The sequence below is a fragment of the Acanthochromis polyacanthus genome, chromosome 2 (assembly GCF_021347895.1).
Source record: "Acanthochromis polyacanthus isolate Apoly-LR-REF ecotype Palm Island chromosome 2, KAUST_Apoly_ChrSc, whole genome shotgun sequence".
NCBI classification, from domain to species: domain Eukaryota; kingdom Metazoa; phylum Chordata; class Actinopteri; family Pomacentridae; genus Acanthochromis; species Acanthochromis polyacanthus.
Genome location: NC_067114.1, coordinates 10,595,542 through 10,622,431, shown reverse-complemented (window position 1 = coordinate 10,622,431; position 26,890 = coordinate 10,595,542). Strand labels below are relative to the sequence as shown.

General features: G+C 41.3%; 1 protein-coding gene across 1 annotated transcript; it reads left to right on the top strand.

Moving 5' to 3' along the window:
- Nucleotides 1–1,256: 1,256 nt before the first annotated feature.
- lmo1 (LIM domain only 1) lies at nucleotides 1,257–25,163 on the top strand. Its single transcript, XM_022192284.2, has 4 exons — nucleotides 1,257–2,130; nucleotides 15,590–15,803; nucleotides 23,148–23,273; nucleotides 24,651–25,163. Exons 1-4 carry the CDS (start codon nucleotides 2,109–2,111, stop codon nucleotides 24,754–24,756), a joined length of 468 nt encoding a protein of 155 aa, XP_022047976.1. The 5' UTR covers nucleotides 1,257–2,108; the 3' UTR covers nucleotides 24,757–25,163.
- Nucleotides 25,164–26,890: the final 1,727 nt, after the last annotated feature.

Here is a 26,890-nt window from a genome sequence, read left to right as displayed (position 1 = left end):
CACAGAGAGGGATCAGCCCATTGATTTCAGGGCCAACCCAATCTCACCACAGCCTGCTGCCCTGAGAACTGAAATTATCCCTATGGGCTATGTACAGTGAGCTTTATACCTCAGATTTGTAGCGCCTAGTCACATTAGAAGGGACTATAAAATCTTTATTTCCAATGCAGAGCAGGATAATTATCACACAGAAATGCATGCGTAGTCCATGCACCGTAGCAGACTGTAAAAGCTCAATCTATAGAAGCATAGCAGTATGGGTCAGTTCAAAATAAAAGCACTCCTGTGTGGATTTTTAGTCAACACATCTCCAAAGTTTGTACCTCAACTCCAGTTCAAGCAGATCTAAAAAATAATCTTCACAGATGTGGTTTCACTGCTGAAAAAAGTCACTAAAATGAGGTCTAATAGAAGTAGTTTGAGAACAATTATTATCACAATTATTTATCCCAGTCATTTGATTAAAGAGAGGCTAATGATAATGTGCTTAGAGTAGGGTTTGTAATATCTGGTGCAAAATGTAACAGAAGGCAAGGACAGACTGAGCAAGCTCACACCACAGACAGCCTGCTGGCTGCTGACGAACCAGCATTATTATAGCTATACTCCACTCCACTCTCCTAAATGGCTAATCTTTGTTGGATCTCACCCTTAATTGGTTAACAGTCTCCGCAGGGCAAGTGAAAGTGGTGCTATTTAAGGCTCCACCATGAAACAGCAACACTTTCATCTTGGCAATAACAGGCAACAATTATATTACCAGATTCGAAACTGAACCTTCTATCTACCCACTAATCAAAAACGCAGCCCATCTGTTGTGCCGTCTCTTTTGAAACGACTGTTTATCTGCAGCCTGTATGATAACTGCGTCTGGACACTAATTAACTGCTAAATAGACCGCAATTAGATGCTATTTCTATTAGATTCTGCAGGAAGAAGAAGGAAAAAAAAGTCAGGAGAAGAAGAAGAAAACAATAAGCGCATTTTGTGTTTACTCAAACTGTACCAGGCACCGATGGAGCAGCATCACTCTCACTCAGTGTCTCTCTCCCCTCTCTCTCTCTCTCTCTCTCTCTCCCCCTCTCTTTGACACACGCACCCGCGTGCGTGCACACGTGCATCAATACAACCTTACGTGCATGCGCGCTCCCTCTTGCTCCCTCTCTATCACACACATTCAGACTGGCAGGCAGACCAAGACACACACACACACACACACACACACACACACACACACACACACACACACACACACACACACACACACACACACACTTTCCCTTAGCTGTGCTTTTGTGTTTTGTCAGAATTAATGAGAAAAGTTCCCTTGCCCTAGGGGTAATTAGTGTCCTTGGAGTTAAATAAGCTAATACTTAGACACCTCTGGCACAAGCAATTATGTTTGTGTATTGAATAATTGATTCAAAGAGGGGGGAAGGGCTGCTAATCAGATCTGAGCATAATGAATTGATTTAATTAACAGGGGAATCCGAGGGTCTCTGGAAACTGCGCGCATTTATTCAGTAGCAGCAGAGGCGAGCGCGGCACATAAACTGGGAGAGAGGCGGCGCGAGTTCGCTTTTAGCAATTGTCAGATTTGCAATTGGATTTGTTTGAATATAGTTGCTGTTTGGGAGCAAATGAGAGCGAGAAAGAGAGAATATTAAGAGCAGAGGAGAGCTCAGCCGTTCAGTCTGAGCGCCTGATCCGACCGTGTGTGCACACTTACAGATAGGAAACACTCGATTTCTGCCGCTTTTCATTGTTTTGCCTCTTTTTTCTCTCTCTCCGCTTTATTCGCATGGAATTTATCAAGAGCCAGCAGCGCGGTCTGATCGCTATTTATTCGCGTTACAGTTCAGCCCGGATAGAGGGTTATCACCGTGTTTGTCGCCGTATTCCGCGTACGAATTATTATTGATAGGAGGGGGGAGAAAACGTGCAGACGGCAATTCATCTTTCCAGGGTTTCGGTTTTATCGAGGCGTAGTCTAGTCAGCCGCGCGTTTCAAAGCCATTTCCAGGAGAAGCTCCGAGCGGACCGAGCGGTGCAGCCTGCTGGAGCCGAGGACGGATCGCCCGGGGAAGGACTCCTCGTTCCTCAGGACGATGGTGTTGGACAAGGAAGAGGGTGAGTAACATCTCCCACCGTGGGATGCTGTAACCTGGGGGGGAGAAACACGGCAAACTAGTGACATTTTAACACGTCTGAGTGTGTCCCCTCTCGCCCCGGACCCTGCGCACCCGCAGCCTCCGCTCCAACGTTGGCTTTTCAACCCCTATTTCAGTCACGACAGGCTCCGGGTGTTTTTGCCAAGAAACGTGCGTGTATTGTGGCTGCTTTGTGCACCGTGAAGTTGCCACGAATACACAACCACGGCAGAAGTGCAGTTTAGTTTTTTTTTGGTTTTTTTTGTGTTGTTTGTTTGGTTTTTTTGAGGAGTTGCATGTTTATTTAGAGCAGATTTTTTTTTCTTCTGCTGTGTAACCCGGAGTTTGAGGATACTCCGCGGACTGCAGTGCATGTGGCTCCTCTTTTTCTTTTTCCTTCCTCTAAGTGCTTTTTGCGTCTGCGAAGTTGGCGAAGCAGCCTTTGACATCACCACGGGATGGGAGATGACAGCAGAGTGCTTTTAACTTGATTGCAAATTATGGATAGCGCCGTGCAACGTTCACTTACTTTCCATCAAAATAGGCCTACTTGCATTACTTATCTATTTCAATGTATTTAGGTTAATGGGTGAGGCAATCTAATTAATTTTAATTTAAATCAAACTCGCCTCTAATGACGTCCCATTTTGGATTAAACTGATGTTGAGCTGTGCAGTGCATTTATCACATCCAGCCTCCCAGTGTATGTGTATTCATGCAACATGATAAGGATATTCAAAATAGACACTTATTTACAGTAGTCCCACTGGAGGATTTATGGGGTCTGAAATGAAGCAATTCTGGGATGCTTTGCCTTCATCCTGTCACTTCTTCAAGAGCATTTGGAGGATTGATTTGCAAACAATTCAGACCACCTGCTGGCATGCACAATGACACATTTTTGGTGTTATTTCCCAAATTTCTTGAGTTTATCCGGGGTTCCTCCTCCACCCCCCAAAAGTAATGGATGCATTTGTAACCCATTATTTATGTTTGAAAATGGATATTTCATTTATCTTAGCAGAGCATCCTTTCACTTACACATCTAAAAACCAATAAAAGGATTGCGGCAGAGACATAAATTGCTCCGTCTGACTGAATCCATGTTGTGCTGCTAATGTACTCAAATTAACTCAACTGTAAATTGTCTCCTTTGGATGTCTGTCTAGCTAAAAGTTCGCTATATGATTCATGATTCAGATTGCTTTTAACAGTTATTGGCTAAGCAATATGGTAAATGTACAAGGTGATGCAAATGGCATTAGTGGGAAAGGATGCACAGGAGCATGTAATGCAGTCAATACTACATTAACTACTGATGCCCAATTACAGAACCAGGGAGAGAGGCTTTTAGGAGCATTAGGACTTGCAGAAAAGCTGAGATCACCTGCTGCTCATTGCCTAAAAGCTTCACCCTTTATTTGCTGGGCCCTACCAGCAGCTCCAGCGTTTTGGCCAGGTTGTCGACAGAGCAGCTTGGATCTGGTCTCCTTTCACTGTGGTGCCTCTTAGCGTTTATTGGCTCTAAAGTTATAGGCTTGTCAATTCAACCTTCTTGTCTAATGTATCCACTTAGTGCCTTGCGCAAATAAATGCGTGCGTACGTGGGAGGTGTGCGTCGGTGTTTTGGGGCGGCCACATGGGTGTATGCGTATGATTACTCTGTTTTTCTTGATTGATTTACTGTTATGCCTGCGTTTGTTTGTCCAAGGAGCTTTAAGTGTTCATATTTCAGTCCTTATGCGGCCTATAAAACAGATCATCGCTGTGTCTGGTTTTGTGTTCAAAGCCGGCCGATCCAAGTTGGCAACCAAGTAATGATGCTGCTTGTTTGGCAGACTGTTTTTGAACTCTGACTTCTCTTAGAAAAGTCTGCAACAATTTGTGCTGCAAAAGCAATTACCAGAAATGAATCCCTGTGCTCCCTTATCTCAGCTCCATTGAGAAAATCTGCCTAAAAAGAATAATTTCCCACTGTATTGGTCTATTAGGAGACAAAAATTTAACATTTTAGACACACTGCTGTAAGTTGTAATTTCCATAATAACTTCTTAGGATCAAACCTAAAAAAATTTCCTCATGTTAGTTTCGTGTGGCATGTGCATGTTGCCTGTCTAGTCTGTCACAAGTCGCATGCACAGTGTAAACTAATCACTTCATTTTCAGATGGTTAGGTCATAACCTTGTAATACACCCTCTCTGGTTAAAGCTCTGACTCTGGGAGTACGGAGGAGGACTGCAAAAGGAATACAGGCACTGCTTTGTGAAATGACCTAATATGCAGGTTATAGTTAGCAATGAATAGCAACACATGTACCAAAATATTCTGTGTCAACATTTTATTTCACCCCATGATATGAGGTTCCAATTTGCGTCTAATTTGAGAGGGAAAAAGCAACTCAGCCATTTTCTCTCTTTCTTCATACCAACTGCAGGAGAAGAAAGTGGGTCCACGCTGAAGGCATATTTTTGCTGAACATTAACATAACTACAGTATACTCTTTTACAGACCTGAGCAGAGGAGAAATCCTCCAGCTACTGATAAATTTCTGGTTACCTTTGCTTGTTAATTTAAGATCCTGTTATCATCCTGTCCACTGAAATTTGTACATTCATAAAGCATGTGATTGAAAAGCAATGCTTCAGATGAATACAGACTGACGATCTCTCGGCTGCTGTAATAAAACTTGGGCTTCAGGCTCCGATTTTTATTTTGAAATAATAAGAATTGCTTCATTCTTTACCAGTGTTACCATGGTAATACTGTCTTGTAGCAATGTTATATTGATTTAGAAAGTGGACAGTAATATTTCTTTTCTGTTATTTGGTTTCTGAGGGTTGATTTCTAATTTCCAGTTGGAGATTACTTTTATATGTTCCTTAAGTCTTTTCACTTTTACAAAGGAATGCAATTTGCTCTCTTGTATTTGCTATTTTCTCAGCTTATTGGTTTGCTCTTACTTCAAAATTAAACTTGCCCATTTCAAATATTGAAATTACATCTGGTTTTTGTGCTCTAGGCCTTGAACAATATTACAAACACATTGCTTCTTTTGATATTTCTTATGTCACTACAGTTTTTTTCATTAAGCTTTATTATAGGCACCTGCATCGCCTCAGCTGTACTTTTCCAATTTTTACTCAAACACAGTTTGTCAGGAGACAGTGGTGTTTCAATGATTGCAAGTTGGACAGCTTAATCTCCTTGTTTATTTGCATTCCCTTTACAAAACAGTACCAAACTATACGCAAGTGATAATACCATTATCTACCCTGCACTGACAGGTAACGTATCTTGCAACCTCAGTGTTTAGTCCGACCATATTATGCTAAATCTGTTCTCATTATTCATTTTGGCTAAGCTCATGGAAGAAAAAAAAATTCACCAAAAAAAATCACATTAATACTATTTTCAGCTGCGAGTGTTTAATTCCATCTAATCTGAGTCTGATCTTACAAATGCAGAATTCTCACTAGAGACAATTTCGTCTGTCACCACTAAACCTCGAGATCCCTATCAGTCCTGATCGTCTCACATTTCCGAGTGTGGGAGATCTGTATCATTTTCTGTGATCTAAGTGGAATTCAAAGGGACCGAATTGAGACTTAAGAGACACATGTTAGCGAGTGCACCCACCTGCCTTCGATGTAAATGGCTGCACTCATCAGTGTGGCGCACAAACTCAATTATGCACTCTTGAGCTGTAAGAGCATCCCTTTTATTATTGCCAGAGGCCACATGCTAGCCATGTTATCACACAAATTCTCACAATAAGATCCGCGGCTACCATATGCATCACAGAGAACAGTCGATCCCTGTTGTGTTGTCCCAAGTCTGACCCTTTGTTTTCGTTCGCTCCAAATGATATTTTCAACTTCAAGAGGAATTTCTGGTATGAAGTCGTTTGTGAATAGTGAAACTCCCAGAAAAATATAAAAGCAGGGCAAATGTTAGAATGAGACCCTTTTCAAAAAAAAATCCACAAATATTCTGACAAATAGAGATGAATCATTGCTTGAAAACATGTTCAAAGCACAGTGGAGAAACCCAGTGTCTAATAAAGTTCTGAAATACATGTAGATGTACATAGACATAGTACAGTAAAAACCTATTCCCTCCTGCAAAAAATAATCATGTATATATATATATTTAAGATATGCATATATATACTGTATATATACTTTATTTATACTGTCTATAGGTATAGCTAGTTACTTATAAGGTTGAACTTTTGGAGGCAGGTCTCACTGCCACCTGTCATTGCAAAGCTGACTGTCTACAGCTGCTGTTGACAACACTCCCATCGAGGTAAAAAAACAAGAGTTCATACACTGAAGATTCCACAAACACACACACACACACACACACACACACACACACACACACACACACACACACACACACACACACACACACACACACACACACACACACACACACACACACACACACACACACACACATTTCCTGCAACAGCTCATCAGTTGTTTGTTTGTTTGTTTTTTTAAACATAAGGTTATTTATTCATCCGTTTGCCAACTGCACTCTCTGTTCTGACTCGCGTAGCATTCGGATGCATTTTGTTAAGCTAATTCTCAGCTCTCTGGAAAATCATTTTTCCTTTATTCCGTCATCACAGACCCAGAACGGGAAGACAGGAGACGTGGGGGAAAACAAATGACATGCAGAAAAGTTCTTGAGATGAGCAGGTGTCAAAAGTACAGTGTCACCAGTTATGGTGCTCCGTTAGCTGAGAGCTTTATTAGAAGGGAAAATGGAGCATATGACATATCTGATAGGATTGTACACCCAGAAGAGAAATGACAGTTTGTGCATTTGTTTGATTGCTACAATATAATTTTTACTCAAATCATGATTGAACTGATGTTTACTTTTTGTCTTCAAGCAAACTGAGTCACTATTATTCATTAGTATTAAGCAGATCTTGAAGGTATCTATGGAGGTATGGAGCAGGGTAAAAAGGTCATAAAAATGATGGCATTTGCTGAACTTCTTGTGGAAATTTCTATTTACAGGGAAACATGTGGACTGTTATTTTCAAAGGTAGTAGAAACACTGGGTAGCTCTAAAAACGGCCGCGTGCCATTTTAAGCTCTAAAGCAAGCATTTATCGGTTTGATTAGCACTGGTCTATTCTAAACATGAGGAAATGGACACCTGCAGAAATTCAATATTACATTATATTTTTAGGAGTCTGTATGAGGAGGTCTGTTATTCCCTCTATAGTGCACACTTCCCAGTGCCAACAGGAATTCTTGCCAATGCCATAATTCCCATTTACAAAGGCCCCGGTCTCTTTTGCTGAGTATTTTTATTTATTTTTGGCGCTGCCTGTGTGAGTGTGTGTCTCTGAGGGTGGCACTGTCGGTTGGTCAGTAAAAGATACTTTGTTCCTGTGGGTGTGAGGAGCAGGATGGCCTCTAGGGGTTGCTAGCGGGGCTTTTAGACTTTCAGTGTTAACTCCGCACCACTTTACTGAATTCCCTATTGCTGTGTGCAGGTTGAACATCCAAAAGCAAGTTTTGCCTTCGGTTGGAACTTACAGATTCTCCTTATGACGTGCTGTGAGTTTTCTTTCTCGCTGCTTTTGCCTTTTCCTGCCTTCAGTCAGATGAAGACGCTGCTCAGTTTAATAACCCAGAAGTTGCTTTAGTCTTTGCAGTATTGTGTAGTATTCTAGTATTCTGTTGTGAGTTACACTTCTTTGGTTTTCCCACACAGTATGTATTTCTAACCAAGCTTAAAATGACATTTGCTTGATTTTGGTGGAAAATCTAACAAGAACTTATTTACGTCAAACTCGACTAAATTAAAAGCCCCCTTAGAGCTGATTTTTACCACAAGAATACAAAGAAAATGAAGCTGGAGGCTTCACACTTTCTCAAGATATTCCAGTTATCTTGCTGGTAAATGGAAAACTTGCTGAGAGCTAACCTCTTATTGGGTGACCTTCAGTAAATAAACTCTTAATTAAGCTTGATTAAGGACTGTAGTTCTTCTTCTCTTAAAGCTCATAGATTAGGTTTGGGGTATGATGTTATTGATTTAATCAAGTGCTTAAGTAAGATATTTGGAACTATAGATTGAGATGCAAATGACAGCCGCCATCAACACACATTTCCAATGAACTCCACGTGAACTTGAATTTGTCTCTGAGACTTTAGACTCCCCCTCCCCCCATTCCATTCACATTACTTTTCATTTTATTCCATTTCATTTGACCAGTTGTCTCCAGCTGAAGTGCCATTTGATTTTAGCCAGTAACCAGAATTACTCCGTAAGGAAATAGGGTCAGTCTTTATATTATGAGGTAATATAAAAGTGTTAAAAGGAATTCATTAAAGCCTTAGTCATAATGAAACATCAAATAATATCTATAGTATTTCTCTCTTGAGAGCTTTAGGACAGAGCGACAACTTGGTTTACCACCCCACATGACATCACCATGAGTCTTCATGAAGACCTCTTCTCTAATTGTGCACCCACCCAACCGCCCTCATTATTTACCCTATCAGGTGTGGGAATAGGTGCTTGAATGACATTAGAGGCCCATGCTGCCAAATAACTGCCCCCTGTGGGGAATTTGCATTATTCAAGATTAAAGAACCTCACACAGTGCACCACAGTATGGTGTTCCTTCTTCCCTTCCATTTTCAACACACTGAGGACCCTGAATGGCACACCTGTCTCCTGGCATATCCTTTGAAATAATAAGTGTGCGGTAATTGCTGGGGAGTGGGGAGGATTTTGTACATCACTTCCTGACCTCATGAGTGACACAAACTTTAGAGGGCTACATTTATTCCTCTCCAGATGCATTTTTAATGCGGACTAAAAAGTGTTTGTGCATTCTGTTCCAGATGGCGGAAAGTGGCTGTGACAGGTCTAATGGTTTGATTTCTTTTGTTTTTGACAGGAATCATGCAGTGGCAGATCAGCCTGCCTCTTCCATGAAAGTTTAAATGTATATACTTTGAAAATATATGTTTTTTTTTCTTCATTCAGTCTCAAATGCAGACTCCAGAGGACACGTCGATTTATCTTGAAAGTACAAGAACTTAAAATGACGGTGCACTCACCTTCTCAGTTATTGACAGCTTGCACCTAAATGAAAAACAGTTCAACTAAATATCCCAAACCAACAGCAGTCAAATCCTAGTAGTACGGTCGCATGCGATTGGCTGGATGAAACAACAAATCTTCTCCTTGCTTCGTTAACACACAGACAGTCCTCCTTTTTTTTAAAAAAAAAAAAAAAGCTCTCATGGGTTTATTTGGGGTAAAAAACCTGCATGATAAAACCATGAATGTTTTGTGTCTTTTCTCCTCCTCCTTCATCTTATTCCCTCGCTCTCATTTTCTTTTCCCATCTCTCCCTTCCTCACTCTTTCTGCTGTTGACAGCTTACCTTGCAGAGCTCTAATCTCAACCTACTACTGAGCAACCAAGTGTTGGAACAAGTCGCCTTCTGTAATAATTTGGAAACTCTGCCAGTTTCATGTCTTAAAAAAAAGCAGCAATGAATTTAATTAGAAAGCTGTTGCATATCTCTGTGATACATTTCTTTTAATTAACCCCATGTGAATAAATTAAAAATAATAGGGGGCTGAAAAGTGTGGAAAAAAAACACCCTAATGAAGTTTTCCGTTAATTGGGATGGAGTCTGCAGCCAAACCACAGTGAGTAGTGAGCACCAGGAGCTAACAATGCCTTCTGTAAGCCTCAGAAAAGGGCCCAGGGCCTTCGTGCTGACTTCAAGTGTAAGAAATGCACCTCTGACGTGATGGAAATGACCGTAGGCTGGGAGAAAAGGCAGTCCTGTTCCAGGCTGCTCTGCTGAGACTCCCCATGCCGCGCTTGAAGCTGGGCCAGTGTTATTGCAGCCCTAATGCGGCTGACTCATTTGGAGCGGATCAGGAGTAATTATGGTAGGGAAAGTGGCTGCCGACCGTGGGGGTCAGGACACTTGTAACATGTGAAAAGAGCAATTATTCCAGGAGACAAAACCCTCCCTTATCCTGGGCAGTGCCAGGGTCAATGCAAGGGACGGCTGGTCTCCGTTTCAGCGGGGCTTATTAGCCACAGCAAGCTGCAAAGTTTGAGAGAGTGCATCTTGTTAATGAACAGTCCCCTCCTCAACTGCACCGGCCCTGTCTGCTCTCTCTCCCACTTACTGTGGGTGTTAATTATGTCATAATCATAGCATGCATACAGTCCCAGAAATCACCTCACAGACCCCAGCATTCATACACAACCATCTGGAAAAGTAGCATGCTGTACAGTAATATAGAAGGCTCTTAGAGCAAATTATAAGAAAAAAAAACACAGCCAGTATGAAATGTAATATTGACTTGGGCCTTGTAAGAAACTACCTAATTTGAAAGAGAGCGCATGTGTCCCTCTATGTGTGTGTGTGTGTTTTCTTGCATATCTTTTCCTGTGCTCCTCGCATATGCTCCAGCTAACGACAGGACCATGAATCAGTGGTCTTTATTTTGTTTATCACTCAGAATATGCTCATCAGCTTTCAACCGACATGTGTATTCCAGCTGATATTATTACCAGATGTCTTGTATTTTGTCTTGGCGATAAAAAAGCATGTCTATAGGCTCAATTACAGCCATGATGGAAGCTGAATGAGAGGGGCTGATTTATGCGCACAATGGCAAGACATCTGCATGAGATCCCTATTAACCTCAGTGGCAGACACCTTGGCCCAGGGAAAAATTTTATTTGGAATTGCCATGGCCACAGCATTTACAGTGGTGGCTGAAACACAAAGGACTGGTTTAAATCGGACCCTGAAGCCTGTAAACTGCAGACTATGAGAGTTTGTCTAATACAAAACCAACAGAAATTTGAGAGTTTTTCTCCATTCTATACCTTCATTCCTCATTTCATCTCTTAAGAGCCATTGCAGGAATTACAAAATAATATAATATAATATAATAATGCTGCCTCTAAGATTTATTCAAGATGATTCATTCAGTCATGCAGGGTTAATGTGCACTGGTTTGGTAACTTCATGCAGCAGTTTAGACATTCATTGTAGGCCATTAATGTCTGGCTGATGTCTTGTGCAGAAGTGCTTTGAATTAAGAGATGATGGTGGTGCTGGTGATGATGATGACAAATGCACTTGTTCCAGATAAATGCAATCATTTGGTAATGTAGTATCTAATTTCCTCGAGCATCGCAGTCTGTTTATTCACCACGCTGGTGGCTAACACCGTCTTATTTAGTGCAGCTGGGAGTCGGAATTATAGGGGCTCCCGAGAGGAGGCCCACCCAGGGCCAGCTTCCACTTCCTTGAAAGCCCACCTCCCTCCCCATGTGTCAGGAAGGCTGAGCGATTCTCATCAAGATCCTTTACCTCCCCGTGAACCAGCAAAGTCTGCATCACACCATGGCGTCAGTGCTCTTAATTGATCAAAAGACATTTAACAAAACAGAGAAGCAGATGTAACTGTCCTCTCTGCCATTAAGGTTGAGTGCCTGTGAGAGCAGCTGTTCCACTGGGATCATGTTTAGTGGTGTAGTGCTAGAAACCATGAGTTTGGAAGTGAATTTCCTTACAATTTACAGAAACAATCACATAAATCGAATAGTTGAACAACTTTAAAGTGATCTAGCAGTTAAATCATTGTCAGGTTAACCTTTGCTAGTTCAAGTCCTCGAAATAGAAGAAAAAATAATGTAAAATTCACAAAACACTGACAGCAGGTCTTTCCTTAGTCTAAATGAAATGACAAAGCAAAGCTGATAATTGTTTTGGGATTCACAGGGAACATGTATACGTTACTCTGTGTCGCATACAATTCAAGCACCTGCTCACACAAAAATAGCAACAAAACAGTTTAGTGATAATGACAAGAAAAGGGGGTTTGAGGCAAAACATCTGTCTTTTCACTCTTGCCATGTCTATGTGATAATTGTAGTTTTCTATTTTCTATTTCCTTGAGTGCTCCGAATAGATTTTCTTTTAAAACCTTAAATATATCAAAAAAAGGTTAGTGGACTGATGTGATTTTTTGATAGCTGCCGAGATGGAAGTGTAAATGGGGTAACAGAAATCGGATGCTATCTATAATGGAAAATACATGCTCTGACAGACTGCTTGGGCCGAGTAAAACTAACTATACATATTCTTGAAAGATAGAATCTTAAAGAAAGAGGGAGATGACAGGCCTTTACACACAGTACTAATGGCAAATTAAATTCCTTCTCAGGAAAGGATATTTGGCAGGGCAAGTGCTGTCTCTCCACTTTGAGGGGTAAAATGCATCCCTTGTTGGAGAATGAATCGTGATGTGGAGAGGCATGCTTTTGGTGACATCAAATGACACTGGAAGGTCAGTGGCACTTGTATCTGTTAAATGGATTGGATTAAGTGGAGGCTGCTGCTTCCTTTCATAATGCAGCTTTTCTTTCTGGGAGGTGGCAAGCATTGGAGGTTCTGTTGTACTCCACCGTTTCACAGAGCGCCGGGAGTGGTGACAGGTGCAAGAAAATGTCTCATGGCATTAAGGGAATTGAAAAGACATTTACTTTACACAATCATTTTTTTCTGTCACTGCTCTTTGTTTAGTAGGTTTTAGCTACTGCTTGCTACACTGCTATTAAAGCTGTTTTCCAGAGGCTGCTTTGGTAGAAGACATCAAACCCATGTTTGTTCCCTGCAATGGCTTCAAGAAAAAGGCAGCAGTTGAAATGTGCGTACTGGTTTCCTGGCAGACATTAGGTGTGCCTTCACAGACACATCCCTCTCTTACAGACAAGCCTCAAGGACCAGGACGTATGCACTGAGAAATGAATGTCTGACTAACTGCAAACACAGAACCTGGGTCACACTAAGACACGGACAATGTTGTCACTTTAATGATGCCGAGCAGGGTTTTAAAGCAAAGTGTGCATCCAATAGCGGGGTTGCGCAGCACACAGTGACTGCGGGATAGGTTAAGCTTTGGCCTTTTCAAACGTGATGTAAAACACACACATGATATGATTAAGGAGTGTGTGGCAGGTGGTGGTCTCAACCAATTAGAAGTGGTTCTCTGGAGGTGGAGGAACAACCTTTTTGTATAATTAGTTCTCTTATTTAAAGCAAAGATTTTGAGTAGAATAACTAATTAGGTGTCATAAAAGGCAAATTAAAGATTTTTGTGATCCCTCCGGGAATTGCTGCAACTCCTTTCGTTTTCTTTGCACGAGCTCTGAAGCGCACACGCATGCACATGTACACAGACACACACTCACGCAGGCATTCTCTCTCTCTCCTCATTAAGACTGTTTTTAGTTCTGTGGAAGCCTGTCAGGCGAGCACTGTTGGCATACCTGCAGAGAGCTCCCCTAACAAGCCATGAAATACAGGTAGAAGAGTCCGCCCTTATCCAGTGTGGCTTGAATTTGAAGCTTTTTAGCTTCATTTACACTGAACATTGGTATTTATAGCAGGTTTTGTGATCCTAATGCGGCAGCTTCAAGGGTTCTGTTTTGGGAAGGGAGGGAGGTGAGGGAGCTGGAGGGCAGGCAGAACGCTAATTGATGGCTCCCATCACCAGCACTGGACCAATTAGCCTCTCCTTTCCACTTCTGATAAAGAAATAAGACGGCTCAACACCACTGGAGCACTTACTGACATATAAACCAAAGCCATAAATTTGACTAACAAGCTCTCCTATTCCTTTCACCTCTTTTTTTAAAAGGGGAAATGCTAATTATATTACATTCATAGCAATATTGATGTGAGGATGGCCAAAAATTGCAGAGCAAATCTGGATCCAATAAGGTACTTTGTGAGTCCATTTACATGTGCGTACGCGCATGCGAAGGAGACAGAAAGGGAGCGAGAAAATGATTTGCTATTCTAAAGAAGTTCCTCTGAAAAGTGGAATAGGATTTTTGTGAAAGAGAGTGAACCTGACAGACTTAACTGAGAAAAACAGTGCTCAGAGTGAAGCAGTCCCATGTTACCAGCCGACGCTGTGTTTATCACACAGCAAGCTGCAGAAGTTAAAGCCAAAATGACCGTATTCAAACATTACACAACCACCGAGCACACTGTCACAACTGCACATACTTTTATGCCAAAGAAATGCAAACAAAAACTTTATCTGCCCTGGATAAAATGTACCTGTGCACCCCTCTAAAGTGCAACAGTAAAACAGTGACATTTTATATGAAACTCTGTGTAACGTCTTTAAAATGGGCCTTTACAGATACCCACACATACGAACTGCTGGTCTAACCCCCTGTGATGCAGAGTGTCCAGTCTTTTTTTTTTTTTTTTAGAAAGAGAGAGAGAGAAATGCGTTTTGAAAGTAGAGTGGCAAGTGGCGTCCACTGTGTGTTCTTTTAGACGGATCAATAGCTCAGTGTGTGAGAGAGTGTCTTAAGAGCTGTTGTCTTGTGCTTTCAGCTGTGGCAGACCTGTTAGTGCTACAGAGGGGAGCTGCGCGCCCCTGCCTCTGTACCAGCAGTGGCCTGAGGGGGCTTTTAGTCCAAACACAAATGTCAACCACACATAGACTATTAGTGTTTAGTGCAGTTATTAAATGGACTTTATTTGTCCTTTAGGAGGCTAAAAGGCGCACTTAAAGGGGACCTGCGTGACAGCAGGGCAATTTGCGAGTTTGGTAACTTAGGCTCGCTCATTGCAGACACATGAGTACAGATAAGTGTAAAAGGAGGAAAGGCTGTAATGCACTGAGCAGGGAACAGTGCGTGTATGTGTGTGTGTGTGTCCGTGTGTGTGTGTCTGTGGTTTGTGTGCACACATGCTTATGTGTGTGCGTGACTCTGTGGCAGTGTGTGTCCCTGAGTGTGTCTGGATGAAACACACAGAGTGAGCGTATGCTAAAAGGCACTTAGGCCATAACATATCTCACTGGGGTCTGGTAGCAACGTTTTTGTGGTCAGAGGCTTTTTAAAAGGTTAATGTTAATCTATACCAAACAAAGCCCATGAGGAGCTTTTACAGCTGTGGACAGTTGAGTGAAATGGGCTTTGAATGAAATGGTAGGTAACTAACATACTACACAGCTTGTTGTAAATACCACAGTAGGCAAAATAAACATTGTGTCTCCTATTCTCAGAAATACATAAGACATGCCCCTGCTTCTGAAGCCTGCTGCCAGTGATCGTGTAACTTTTGTATTACAGCGTGTTCGTAGTGGAACAAGTAAGTCAAGGCTTTGTAGTCCAATGTGACCTGTGTGCCTATCTACATGGAAGAATGTTTTCTTTAATGCATATGAAGCAGGTAGGCAGTGTGCTGTGGCAGTGTGCTGTGGCCGTGTGCGAGGCCAGGCTTAGACGCCTCGAGAAGCAGCCAGCTTATCAAAAAGAGAACATGAAAAGTCACTCGTGTTCCTGGGCCGTAAATCACGCATGGCTGTTTGTCTCCTTATCACTACAGGTGTGCCGATGCTCTCCGTCCAGCCCAAAGGGAAACAGAAGGGGTGTGCTGGCTGCAATCGCAAGATTAAAGACCGCTACCTGCTCAAGGCCCTGGACAAATACTGGCATGAGGACTGTCTCAAATGTGCCTGCTGTGACTGCCGCCTGGGGGAGGTGGGCTCCACCCTCTATACGAAAGCCAACCTCATCCTCTGTCGCAGGGACTACCTGAGGCAAGAAAGACACACAATTACCTTTCTCCGCTCACAATAATCACAAAAGCCGTGCCATCCCATGAGCACTGTGACTTAAAAAGATCACATCATCATCTTTTTTTTTTTTTTTTTTTAAAAAAAACAAAACCTCTTACAGGTAGGGTTTTGCGTTGGTTTCTCAGTGTGTTCACTTTGGCTCCTAAACACAGTTAAAATCGGTCTACATCATGCAAAGACTCCTCAAATCTTTTAACAACATCATGGAAATATGAGCTTGCCATCATATTCTTTTACCGCCTGCATATAGCAGAAGGTAATGTTATTCCGGGATGCTTCTACACAAACATTTTGCATAGGCAGAAAAAAGATATTTGGTGAATTTTGGGAGCAGCATACCTTCGTATTTGTAATCCACAAATACTATATAAAAATAACATGCAACCATGAAATCATGACTCACACAATTATGACATTTTTGTATAACTACATCCACACCATGCAGACATGTAAATAATATCTATAATAGTGACCTGTTTCTAGCTTTGACTGGTAATGTTTAGTTTTTCCTCATAATCCTTTATTCAGTTTTATAACATTACATTTGGAGTCTGTGATTCTGGAGAAACATTGCTGATAATCAGCTATTTTGCCCTTTTAGTTAGTAAGCATGTGTCAGATTCACCATCCCTCTCACTCTCTGTCTCCCCATCTCCCCTCTTTCTCCTCCCATTCCGTGCACAAGCATCAACATGCACAGGACACCCTGGACTAATGTTGTCTAGATCAGCCAGGACTATGTAGCGTACACACAGAATGGACAGATAGCAGACTGTGAGGAGATATTCACTGAATTTGACAAAACCTATACTGGATTAGGAGCGCTGGCTTCACCTTTAACAGATATGATGAGACTGTAATGCAGTAAAACACAACCTGAAAAGGAAAATTACGCGCTGCTGTTGGTGATTCTCTCCTCTGTGTTTACGTGAACATAGGACTTGTGTCATGGAGTAGACATGTTCTCAGTTGTACCAGAGCTGTAAGCTGTGAGAAACCTCCAGGCAGGCTTGTTGCTTCACCAATGCCACCCCCCCTCCTCAGATGCCCCTGCCATCTGCTTGTTAAATTAAACATGACCATTTCCTGGGCGTTAGGTCACATTCCCTACCATTTATCCGAGAGGGAATCCCCTTGGGGCCGACTTAGGGATGCCAGTGCCTTGGGCCCCCCCTTCTCCCAAAACGGCCTATCCTGCACCATCCTCCCCCTTTCTCTTTCTCCATGTCCCTTCTGCCTGCTTGTCTTTCAGCTCGCTCGCTGTTATCTCTGACTTGCTGACACACAGTTGGGTTTGGATCCATTTATTATTCTAATTTGAGAGAGTAAATTAAAAAGATCTGCCTAATTTCAAATCACTGCTAAAATTCATCGTAAGGAGACCTTTAATCAACGTGGTTTTCCTCCTACCCCACTCATAGCTTTCAATAATATTTCACTTTCATCTCAGCTCTTCTCTGACCTGGAAGAAGCTGCAACCCACTTGAGAGGTGCTTAGGGATGTTACATTGAGATAGGCCATTACCATCCATCAGTCCCCACCCACAGTTAATGCTTTTAAGATGCAGTGAGAGGTCCAGTAAGACCTGATGTTGCCCCCAGAAGGGGCAGATGGTGCAGATGAGGTAATAATAAATGGGCAAATGACCGAGAGAAGGCAAAAATGATGAAGCTCAGAGTTTCACTTGGTAAAATACATCAGCTGAAAGGATAGCAACCCCAACCCCTAAGTCATAAGACCTTACCGGCACAATGGAGGAGGAAGAGCTTTCTTGCACATTAGTCCAGTAAGATGTAGAGGTCAGAGAAGGGATAAAATAAGGAGAATGACATATAAAATCAAGAGTAAGGAATACTAAAATAAGAATAAAAAGAAAAGAGGAGTAGAGAGCTTCCTGTGCTCCTGTGCTGCCCCAGATTGTCTAATGAAATCCATCCCACTCGCCTGCTCTTCAGCCTGCGACAAATGCAGAACACTTAATGGCTGAGATGCTTGAGATGAATTCTATTATGGAACAAATTAAAAACCTTGCCTTGCGTATAGAGAAGAGGCAGTTTGAGAGACCAGCATATTCGAAAGTAGGTGATGCAGCTTCCATCCAGAGCCAGTTTCCCTTTCATTCCTTCTTTTCTGAGTAGTAAGACGAAGGCTCCCCTCACCTGCAGTAATGAAGTTAAATCTGTGCACTGAATTAGCCTCCTGCACTTCATTAAAGACAAGCAGTGGATCAAACACACTTTGGTTATTTCCCAGGGTTTGGAACCCTGCCATGCTCACATTAATTATTATAGGAGCTCCATCTGTGATTGTCCTTCAGTGGCATTAGCAACTTATTGAATGCACTCACACTTTCCCAAATCTTTCACTTCAACACGCACACGCGCACACACACACACACACACACACACACACACGCAGACATCAAAATGCACGCACACACACCTCAGGCAGTGTCCTCCCCTGCCCTTCAAAATCATGCACCAACAAAAAGTGCAGTTCTAATCTACCTACGCTGTATCAAAAGAATCTTTTATTAGCAACTTGGCCACATTGTTTCATCGAAAACAAGAACTACGAATTAATTAGGAAGTTCCTTTATATCTAGGGCCAAAGGATTTATGACATCACTGGAGGGTTGACGATATAGTCATGGTGTGATCATCAGGACTTGAAGCCTGAAATCATTTAATCTTCTATTTCATATACTAGAGAGGACATAATAGTCCTCCACTTATCAAAATTGGGTATAATTAACTGTAAGAGGAAAACGTTTTCAAGATAATGAACATTATAAGTTATCCACAAACCGATGAAATAGCAGGGGGAAGATGATAGCTCCATCTGGATGTGACTGTTTTTCAAATCTGTCCTCTCCTCACTCCTTTAGGAAGTAAAACAGTTGCTCTTCCTCCATAACAGTTGCTCTTCTTTTTAGGCGAGACAGATCTGAACAGAAAGGTTTACACTTTGAAAAAGACACAACTGTTGGGGAAGGTCAGAACATGCGATGCATGCATTAACAGCTTTCCCTTTTATGAAATCTGACAAACCCTGTGCAGGCAGGGAAGTCTCAAAGAGCTCAGAGAACAGGTAGAAAACTTCAAGAGCCACAGCCCAATCTGAGGGAAGCAATACAGAGAGGCAGATGATGCACTGTAGGAGCTTTAAGGGTTTGAAGTTAGCATAGCAGGAAGTTGAAAGAACTAAAGAAGGCCCTCTTTTCTCTAAAGACCCATTGTAATAACTCAATAACAGAGGAAGCAGAGCTACTTTACGTTCTTGCGGTCCAACTCTGCTCACAACATCCCACACCAGCAAACAAAGTTACATTTTTAGCTACTAAATGAGAACTCCTTTACAGGTTACAGAGAAGATGGTGGGAAGGACAGAATAATCAGGGGTGCATGCTGCTATTGAATGCATGTAAGCCATGAAAAATTACATTATTTCCAGACTTCAGAATGAGCCAGCAAAAATTAAGAACCTAAATTGAGACGCAACTTAATTGTTTACAAACCAACTCAGTATGCATATAATTAGATCTGTGCGACAACAATGATGGCTAGTGATCCAAGTGCTAAAGCCTATAATCAGAGACAGTCAGATGAGGGGAGAAAGAAATTCAGTTTCTGGTAAATATAATATAACTTACCATTGGAAGTAGAGTATGCTGACGAATTAAAATGAAGAACAAATGTGTGTTGTGACCCACAGAAAACAGCCACAATGATCAGACGAATAAAAAAATGGAATTAATTTGCACTCTATAAAAAGAAATAAAATAAAATATGTTGCGCATTCATACAAAGACAGCAGTAATATATATATTTTACATATACATGTAAGACAGGTGTTGGCATAAAGAGATCTGGAGTATATGTGCAGCAGGTGGAGGTGGATGAAGCATGAAGAAGAATTTGCTGCTTTACTTGTCATATAAGAAAGTAAACTAAATGTCATTTACTTGGAATGGAGGAAACAAGACATTAGTAGTTGTCACATTTGGTTCTGGGATTTTTTTTTCTACCACTATAGTTGCTGCTCTAGTTGCAGCCCAACAATCTATTCTGAATAAATAATACAAATTGTCCTATTCTATGTGGATACATCAGATAATGAAATCTGAAATTCCCTAATAAACACACACTCACTTTTACTTTATGCTGCATTATCCTGTACAGAAATCCGTACCAGAATGCCTCACCGGTTGTGGAGAGCAATCCAAATCAGCACTCCTAACCCTCTAATCCATTTAAATTTTATTTTTAAAATGAAATTTAAATCATTCATGATGCCTGATCTGTGCAACATGCAGGGCTCTGTGTATTACAAGCTGCTCTGAATATTATCTGAATATTTTGAGAAATTTGCCATTCCATTCAAACCAAAACGCTGGAGGAAAAAAAACAACAACACAGTGTTGATGTAGATTTTTTTTTTGACTTTCCTTCAGAGAATATTGGTGTATTCAATCCAAATGACCAGGGAAATTGAAGTGCATGAGCCACTGCACACTTACAATACGGGACATGTCAGAACAATACGTGGGAGTTCTTTAGAAAATAGTCCATTCAAACAAAAAAAATCTATTTTGAATTAAATGAATTTGTGTTTATCAAAAGCAATTACAGCTCATATTCTTTGCGAGGACTATTTCAGTAAAATACACCACCTTGGCCAGCTCTGTGTATCTTTAATCACAGTGTTGCCCATCCTTTAGCACAAGATAAAGGTGATTATTTACCCTGTCAGTACATTCATACAGTACGCAGCCTCTTTCTATTTCAAAATCTTGAATGCACCTAAACATGCCTAATCTCATTCACTTTACATCACTTGCTTTTTTTGGTTTTTGTGGTAATACGTTGCATTCTGCCCTCTTCCATCGTGTTTTGGTGTGAAATTCATTGCTTACTAAACGCGGTGCGCCCCCTCAGCTGTTACTCATGAGACTACTGCATCGGTGGTTCTTTCTGGCTGCTTTTAGCTTCATAGGAGCAGGAAGAGAAGAGTGTAATGTGTTTGAACAGTTCTCTCAGGCTGTAATCTCCTCTTAGCACAAGGAGCTCAATTAAGCCATATGTTGATGCCACATTATGACCCAGACACATCAACTGTTGGCTGAAGAACTGTGTGAGTGGGACACAGCCGTATCCGGAGCACTTTCCTATAATCCAACTCTTCTGTGCCAAAATTCTGCCTGTGATTGTAAATCACAAAGCAGATAAGGAAATCAGGTTAGCATGAAAGAAGTGAATTGCTTCATGGTTTGAGGACTATTTAGATGATTAGGAAGAACCAGTATCAGCTAAGAGAACATGCCACAGTACTACTTTGAAAGTCTGTAACCTTTCTGTGCTATTTGTAGCATATTTTGTTTCCTCGCAGGCTGTAGGTGTGGAGTTTGAAAGATGTGGGCGTTTAAGAGACACAGAGGTTATAAATTTGTAGTTTCCAATACCAAGCTCAAATAACCCTCATAATAAAAGACGGAAAGAGGTTATACCCACAGTATTTGAATTATTGGTTTTGCAGAGAATATAGAGCTGCAAGGTAAAAAACTGGCCACAGATGTGAGACACTGCTTTGACTGAAGGTAGAACTTAGTGTCAGCGGCAAGCTGGGCTTCCCCACCAGGCGTTTTCACAACCTGTATGTATCAACTGAGCACCATGTCTGCAGCCCAGCAGGGCGTAATGGAGATGGGTTAGAATAATCCTTCTAGCTGTTATAGGTGTGTGCAAGTCGCTCTGTGTAAGTGACCAAGGCTCTCTGGGCTCTTTCATAGCCTTGCTTCCCTGGGGGAGAGAAAAGGACATCGCTGTGTGAATTAACCTTCACTTAGTATCAGTTTGGAAACTCCAAAAAAAAATCTGTTTCCAATGTTTGTGCAAACAAACTCATCTCTCATATTACAAATGTTGGAATATAATGATAACAAGGTCAGTTTCTGTAGCACTGATATTTGGTCTGTTTTGGATCAATACTGAATGTGTGAGATTTTTTTTTTTTTTTTTTTAGATAAGCAAAAGTCTTTGTGTCTCTCTGTGAAGAGAAAACACAACTCTGTGTTACAGAGCACCCTGTGGGTGGCAGATGTCTACTGTATGAGGACATTCAGCTTTTTGCTGAAACAGTAACCAGTTGTAACAATGTCTCAGTTTAACACCCCGTGAATCCCTCTCATGGAACATAACAACCTTTCTCCCTCTGTTTCTGTCTCTCCTGCTCCTCTGGGGCAGTGGCCCCTAATTAGAAGCAGAGCTGCTGGATAGACATTTTCTTTAACAAGGTGAAAGCAACTGAATGGGACTAGCATAAACGAGGCAGAATATCAACACTGTGACTCCTCTGTCTGAGCTCTACAAGTTTTTGGGGAAGAGTGTTTAACATACTGTTGGAATGACAATCTGCTGTTGCCTTATCCCCTCTTGCAAAGCTGTGAAGCGGCCCTTTCCCTGCTGCAGAATATATAAATCTATCTGTGCTTCAGAATCTCCAAATTAAACATAGGGGCAGGCGCTTGGAAAATGAAAATGTAAATCTGACTGGGAAAAGCATTTGAGGTTCCTTTGCTTTGAGCAAAGAAGAGATCTACACCAGTGCCTTCTTGCTGTGTTTGTGACCTTTATCATTTGGCTCCTATTTAATAAGCCCTAAACAAGCCGCAGTGACGTTTGAGCAGCGAGTCTGTTCACTGTGAAACATTTAGTTAACTCTTCAAGGTTACATCCACCGTCACTGTCTCAGGTTGTTCTCTGAATGAAAGAGGACGATGGATAGAGAGAGAGAGGAGGGATTGAGCTTGAATCCTTGCAGCAGAAATCTTTTTGAACTTATGACTACATTATAGAACGTAGCCTCTGTGTAAAAATCCAGCTGGCTTTAGTTGGAGACAGACTCATTAGGTATTTTAGTTTTGAAAGACAAAAACTTTCAACTGTTCAAATGGTTTGCCTCGGACCTGTTTTCATTGCTTTTGCAGTGTTCAAGTAGGGGAATTCTTTGAAGAAGGAGATTAAAACCATGTGATCATTTTAATGAGATCATTAGCCAAGAATTAAGATCTATGTTTGTAACTCTCATTAACAAAAATACCAACTGAATGCCAAGAAAGATTTTTGCGTTACATTCTGCATATTTTGATTTTGCCGTTTCCACTTCCACTGCGGCTTTTCTTTTCTCCTTTTTTTTTTTTTTGCTGTTGTTCTTGCTGTCACTTTGCTACGTTTTTGTTTGCTCTCTTATTGCATCAAGGTAAAGGGAAGGTGGGTTAATCTCTGTCTGCGCTCTCTGTCTTTCAGGCTCTTTGGTACAACAGGGAACTGTGCTGCCTGCAGTAAACTGATCCCAGCCTTTGAAATGGTGATGAGAGCCAGAGATAATGTTTACCATTTGGACTGTTTTGCCTGTCAGCTTTGTAACCAGAGGTAAGAATGGGGATCGCAGCTGCACAACAGTATTGCCTTTTTAAGTGCTAAAATGGCCAGCCGCTTAAATATTCTTGAAAAAGCTCTTTGGTGCAAATGAATTTCTAAGTTTTAGTGCATTATAATGGCACACAATTGCAGACCACATAAAATTGTGGTTGTTGTGTTGTAAGAATAAAAGTTGCTTTGTAATGCCCTGCAAATGATTTTCTATTTTGACACACTGCTATCAGTTTGCCCTTGTTTTTGTCTAGATCTGTAAATCTTTTAAGCCACGGGATGTAAAATTAGGTCTTGTTCTTATGTGTCCGAGGAGGTAAAGGAGCTACAAAAAAAAAAAAAAAAAAAACTCCTCCAGAGGTGGAGAATAGACCTGCACAGGTGTGAAATGGTGTTTCCTAAGGGATAGGAACTATTATGAAATTGGAGTGAGCACAAAGCCTATGCTGTGATGTACATAGAATATGACATACCCAAATATTGCTTTTTCCCATTAATATACTGTCAGTAATGGCACCACTCTGAGAGCAGAACGTCCTTTGCATGCTTGTCAGGGGTGCTGTGACCCTGTTCCTCCACACAGCACAAGCCCATTAACCTTCTGCGGGCCAGATTCAGTTACCATAGTGAACACCTGCTGTAAGGGAATTATGACTGCAGTCTCTCTTCTCAGCTGGCAGACACGAAGCCAGGTCTCATCTGGCATAGCATTGCCATGGCTGTGACTGTTACCAGCTTTATTTACTGTGTTACCAGCCTGGCACATCACTAAAGCCAAGCTATTTTCAGCTATATTCTTATCTTCACTCCCCTTCAGTCACATTATGGAGCGGTGTCCACTGTCACACAAACAAACAGCAGCATAGAGAAGAACATCAGTAGGGCAGGCTGCTGTGTGTTATTTTCCCTCTTCAATTGACTCTGAGACTTTAGAGGAAAAATGTTCTGGAGCACTGGAACCAAACTGGTGTGTGAAAAGCTAACCCCGTGGCAGAGTTTCCTTGGAAACTCTTGCGGCGCCACCGTCGTTTTTGCCAGGCCAGAGAGAGCTGACCTGCTTTTCATTGGGTGCCAGTGCTTGTGTCTGTTTGCTTTGAAATAGGATAGGTTTTTAATCTACTTCTATTTGAAGCCACACATTTATGATGACCATCAAAACGGGCTTTGAATCCGTCGAGGCACGGTGTCAGCGTGCGCGAGCCAAATGTGTGCAATCAAATGAAATCGTCATTACCTATTGATCTTAAATGCGACACTTTCGCTGCCAGAGTAGGACAGAGTCAGCCAGTCGACGCTACAGCTTTGTCAGGATGCCAACGGTAATCGTCTTTGTGTTTATAACAACGGTTTTTGTCTTGTGTTTCTGTCTGCCAACAGGTTTTGCGTGGGGGACAAGTTTTTCCTTAAAAACAACATGATTTTGTGTCAAATGGACTATGAGGAGGGCCAGCTGAACGGAAGCTTTGAGACACAGGTTCAATAGTTGGAACCTCATGGCAGCAACAGTCGGCCCCACACTTTACACAAAAGATTGATGTTCTGCTGCACTTGGAAAAAAGACAAGCGTCTGTCTGCTTGCCTGCAATACTTTTTAAGACCCCTTTATCAGTCCCTAAGGACTCTATTGTAAATGTTCATCTTTTTGCCCCTCCCACACCCCAACACTGAGCAGTTACAAATTTTGATGTACAGTTGTGCCTGCTTAGCTGAGCACTGTATTGCTTGTATGTTTTGTGAAATTTGTTTCAGGTTTGTTTTCTTTTTCTTTTAGAAATGGTTCACTGGAGGGTATGTACAGTCTGTTTTCTCTGTATATATAAACTGGAACATTTATTTTATGAAATGTAATGCAATTTTATTACTAGTGTGAATTAAAGATTCTTAAATGTTCATAGTGAGTTTTTTCTCTGACCAAAACCAAAGTTGTTGGAGGAGGTTTTGCCCATGTGTTGATATGTAATCATGTATCCAAAAACTGCAATGCCATAAAAAAAAAAAGCCTTGCAAGAGAAAAATATATTTGAAGTCCTCTTTAAAACATGATGCAACAAAACAAGTTTTATTACATTTTGCAGAGTTCTGATGGAATTAGAAATGCTATTTAAAATGAACTAAATAAGATTTTATTTGGAATAAAAGAATGCTTCTCCAAACTGTGTTGTTGTGAACGTGCAGGTGTCATGAAAGGGAGTGAGATAAGCTGAGCTGCTCTCTGTGATTCATGCTTCACTAATTGCCATCTGATTATGAGGGTGAATTGGCCTGGAAATGAAATGCAACAGCAAATAAATTAGAGAGAAAATAAATGCTCATTGAGTTTGAGCTCATTCAGACTCATCAGCAACAGAAGTGTGGAGCTGTATTAAAAAATCCTTTTCCCAGAAGACTCTGTTAATGGAGATGTGTGACACTGTCTGTTTATCTGATGAGGTTATATCTGACGCACACACACACACACACGCACACACACACGCACACACACACACACCAGGAGCCAACACACGAAGCCTAGTAGAGCCGTCAAATATTCAGCTGATCCGTCAAGTAATAATCCACTTCAATGACTTCTCTTATTACATGTAGCTGTATGAGCTGATCTCTAAATTAGAAAAAAAATGATACTAGGTGAGAATAAATTAAGATTATTCACAGCAAGTAACAAGATATAGATGATAAACGGCTTTGTACCCATGCTAATTGGAGCACTGCAATCATTACCAGTGGTTCATTTTAGTTTGTTTGGGTTGAAAGTCACAGAATTTCTTATAATTTTGAGCATTTTAGAGCAATTTCGCATCAATGTAAATGAATTCTGAGAATCTTAAAATTGACATCATGGTACTATTATGAACAGCTCGTCATCTATTTCATTTCCATTCAAGTTCAATAATAGGTAATATGTCACGCACCAGGTCTGGACAGAGGGTGCCGGTATAAAGATATCACATGCTACCAGACGTCAGACCCATAGGCCCAAAAAGGCTTTGGCTGGCTTTGATTACGGTAAGTGGATTTCTCTCACCAATACACAGTCTGCACTAAAACACAAGCTGCTACATTAATGTATGTTAGACATAAAGGCCCCAAATATAGCCATACAATCCTTAAGAAAGAGGATATGGGAGTCTGTCTCAGGTATAGCTTGCTAAATGTGGCTCAGCTGAACGAATGTGCTGTCGGGGGCCTTTAATATGTCTAATCCCCACAACTGCATTATCTCTTATTATTCAACATAGTATCACTTCCTCCATTTTTTGTGTGTGTGTGTGTGTGTGTGTGTGTGTGTGTGTTGGGGGGGGGGGCGCGGGGGCGGTAAACTTAAGATTTCAACCCAGGTGTGACATTCTGTAGACTGTCAGGACACAGAACAGCAATATAATTTGCTAACACATAAATCAAGTGTGCAAAGAGCATTAATTAGAAATTCATTAAAAATTCAGACTCACCGGCAGGTGTGCAAATAAAGGATTAGGTAGACATCAATTATACCACATAAGAGAACATTTTAATTGCAATTCTTGGATTGATTTACAGAGGAAAACAATCAGGCTCCACGCAATATGGCTGATTGCTCATTTTCCCGAAAAATAATGAGGAAAAACCTTACCAGGTAACCT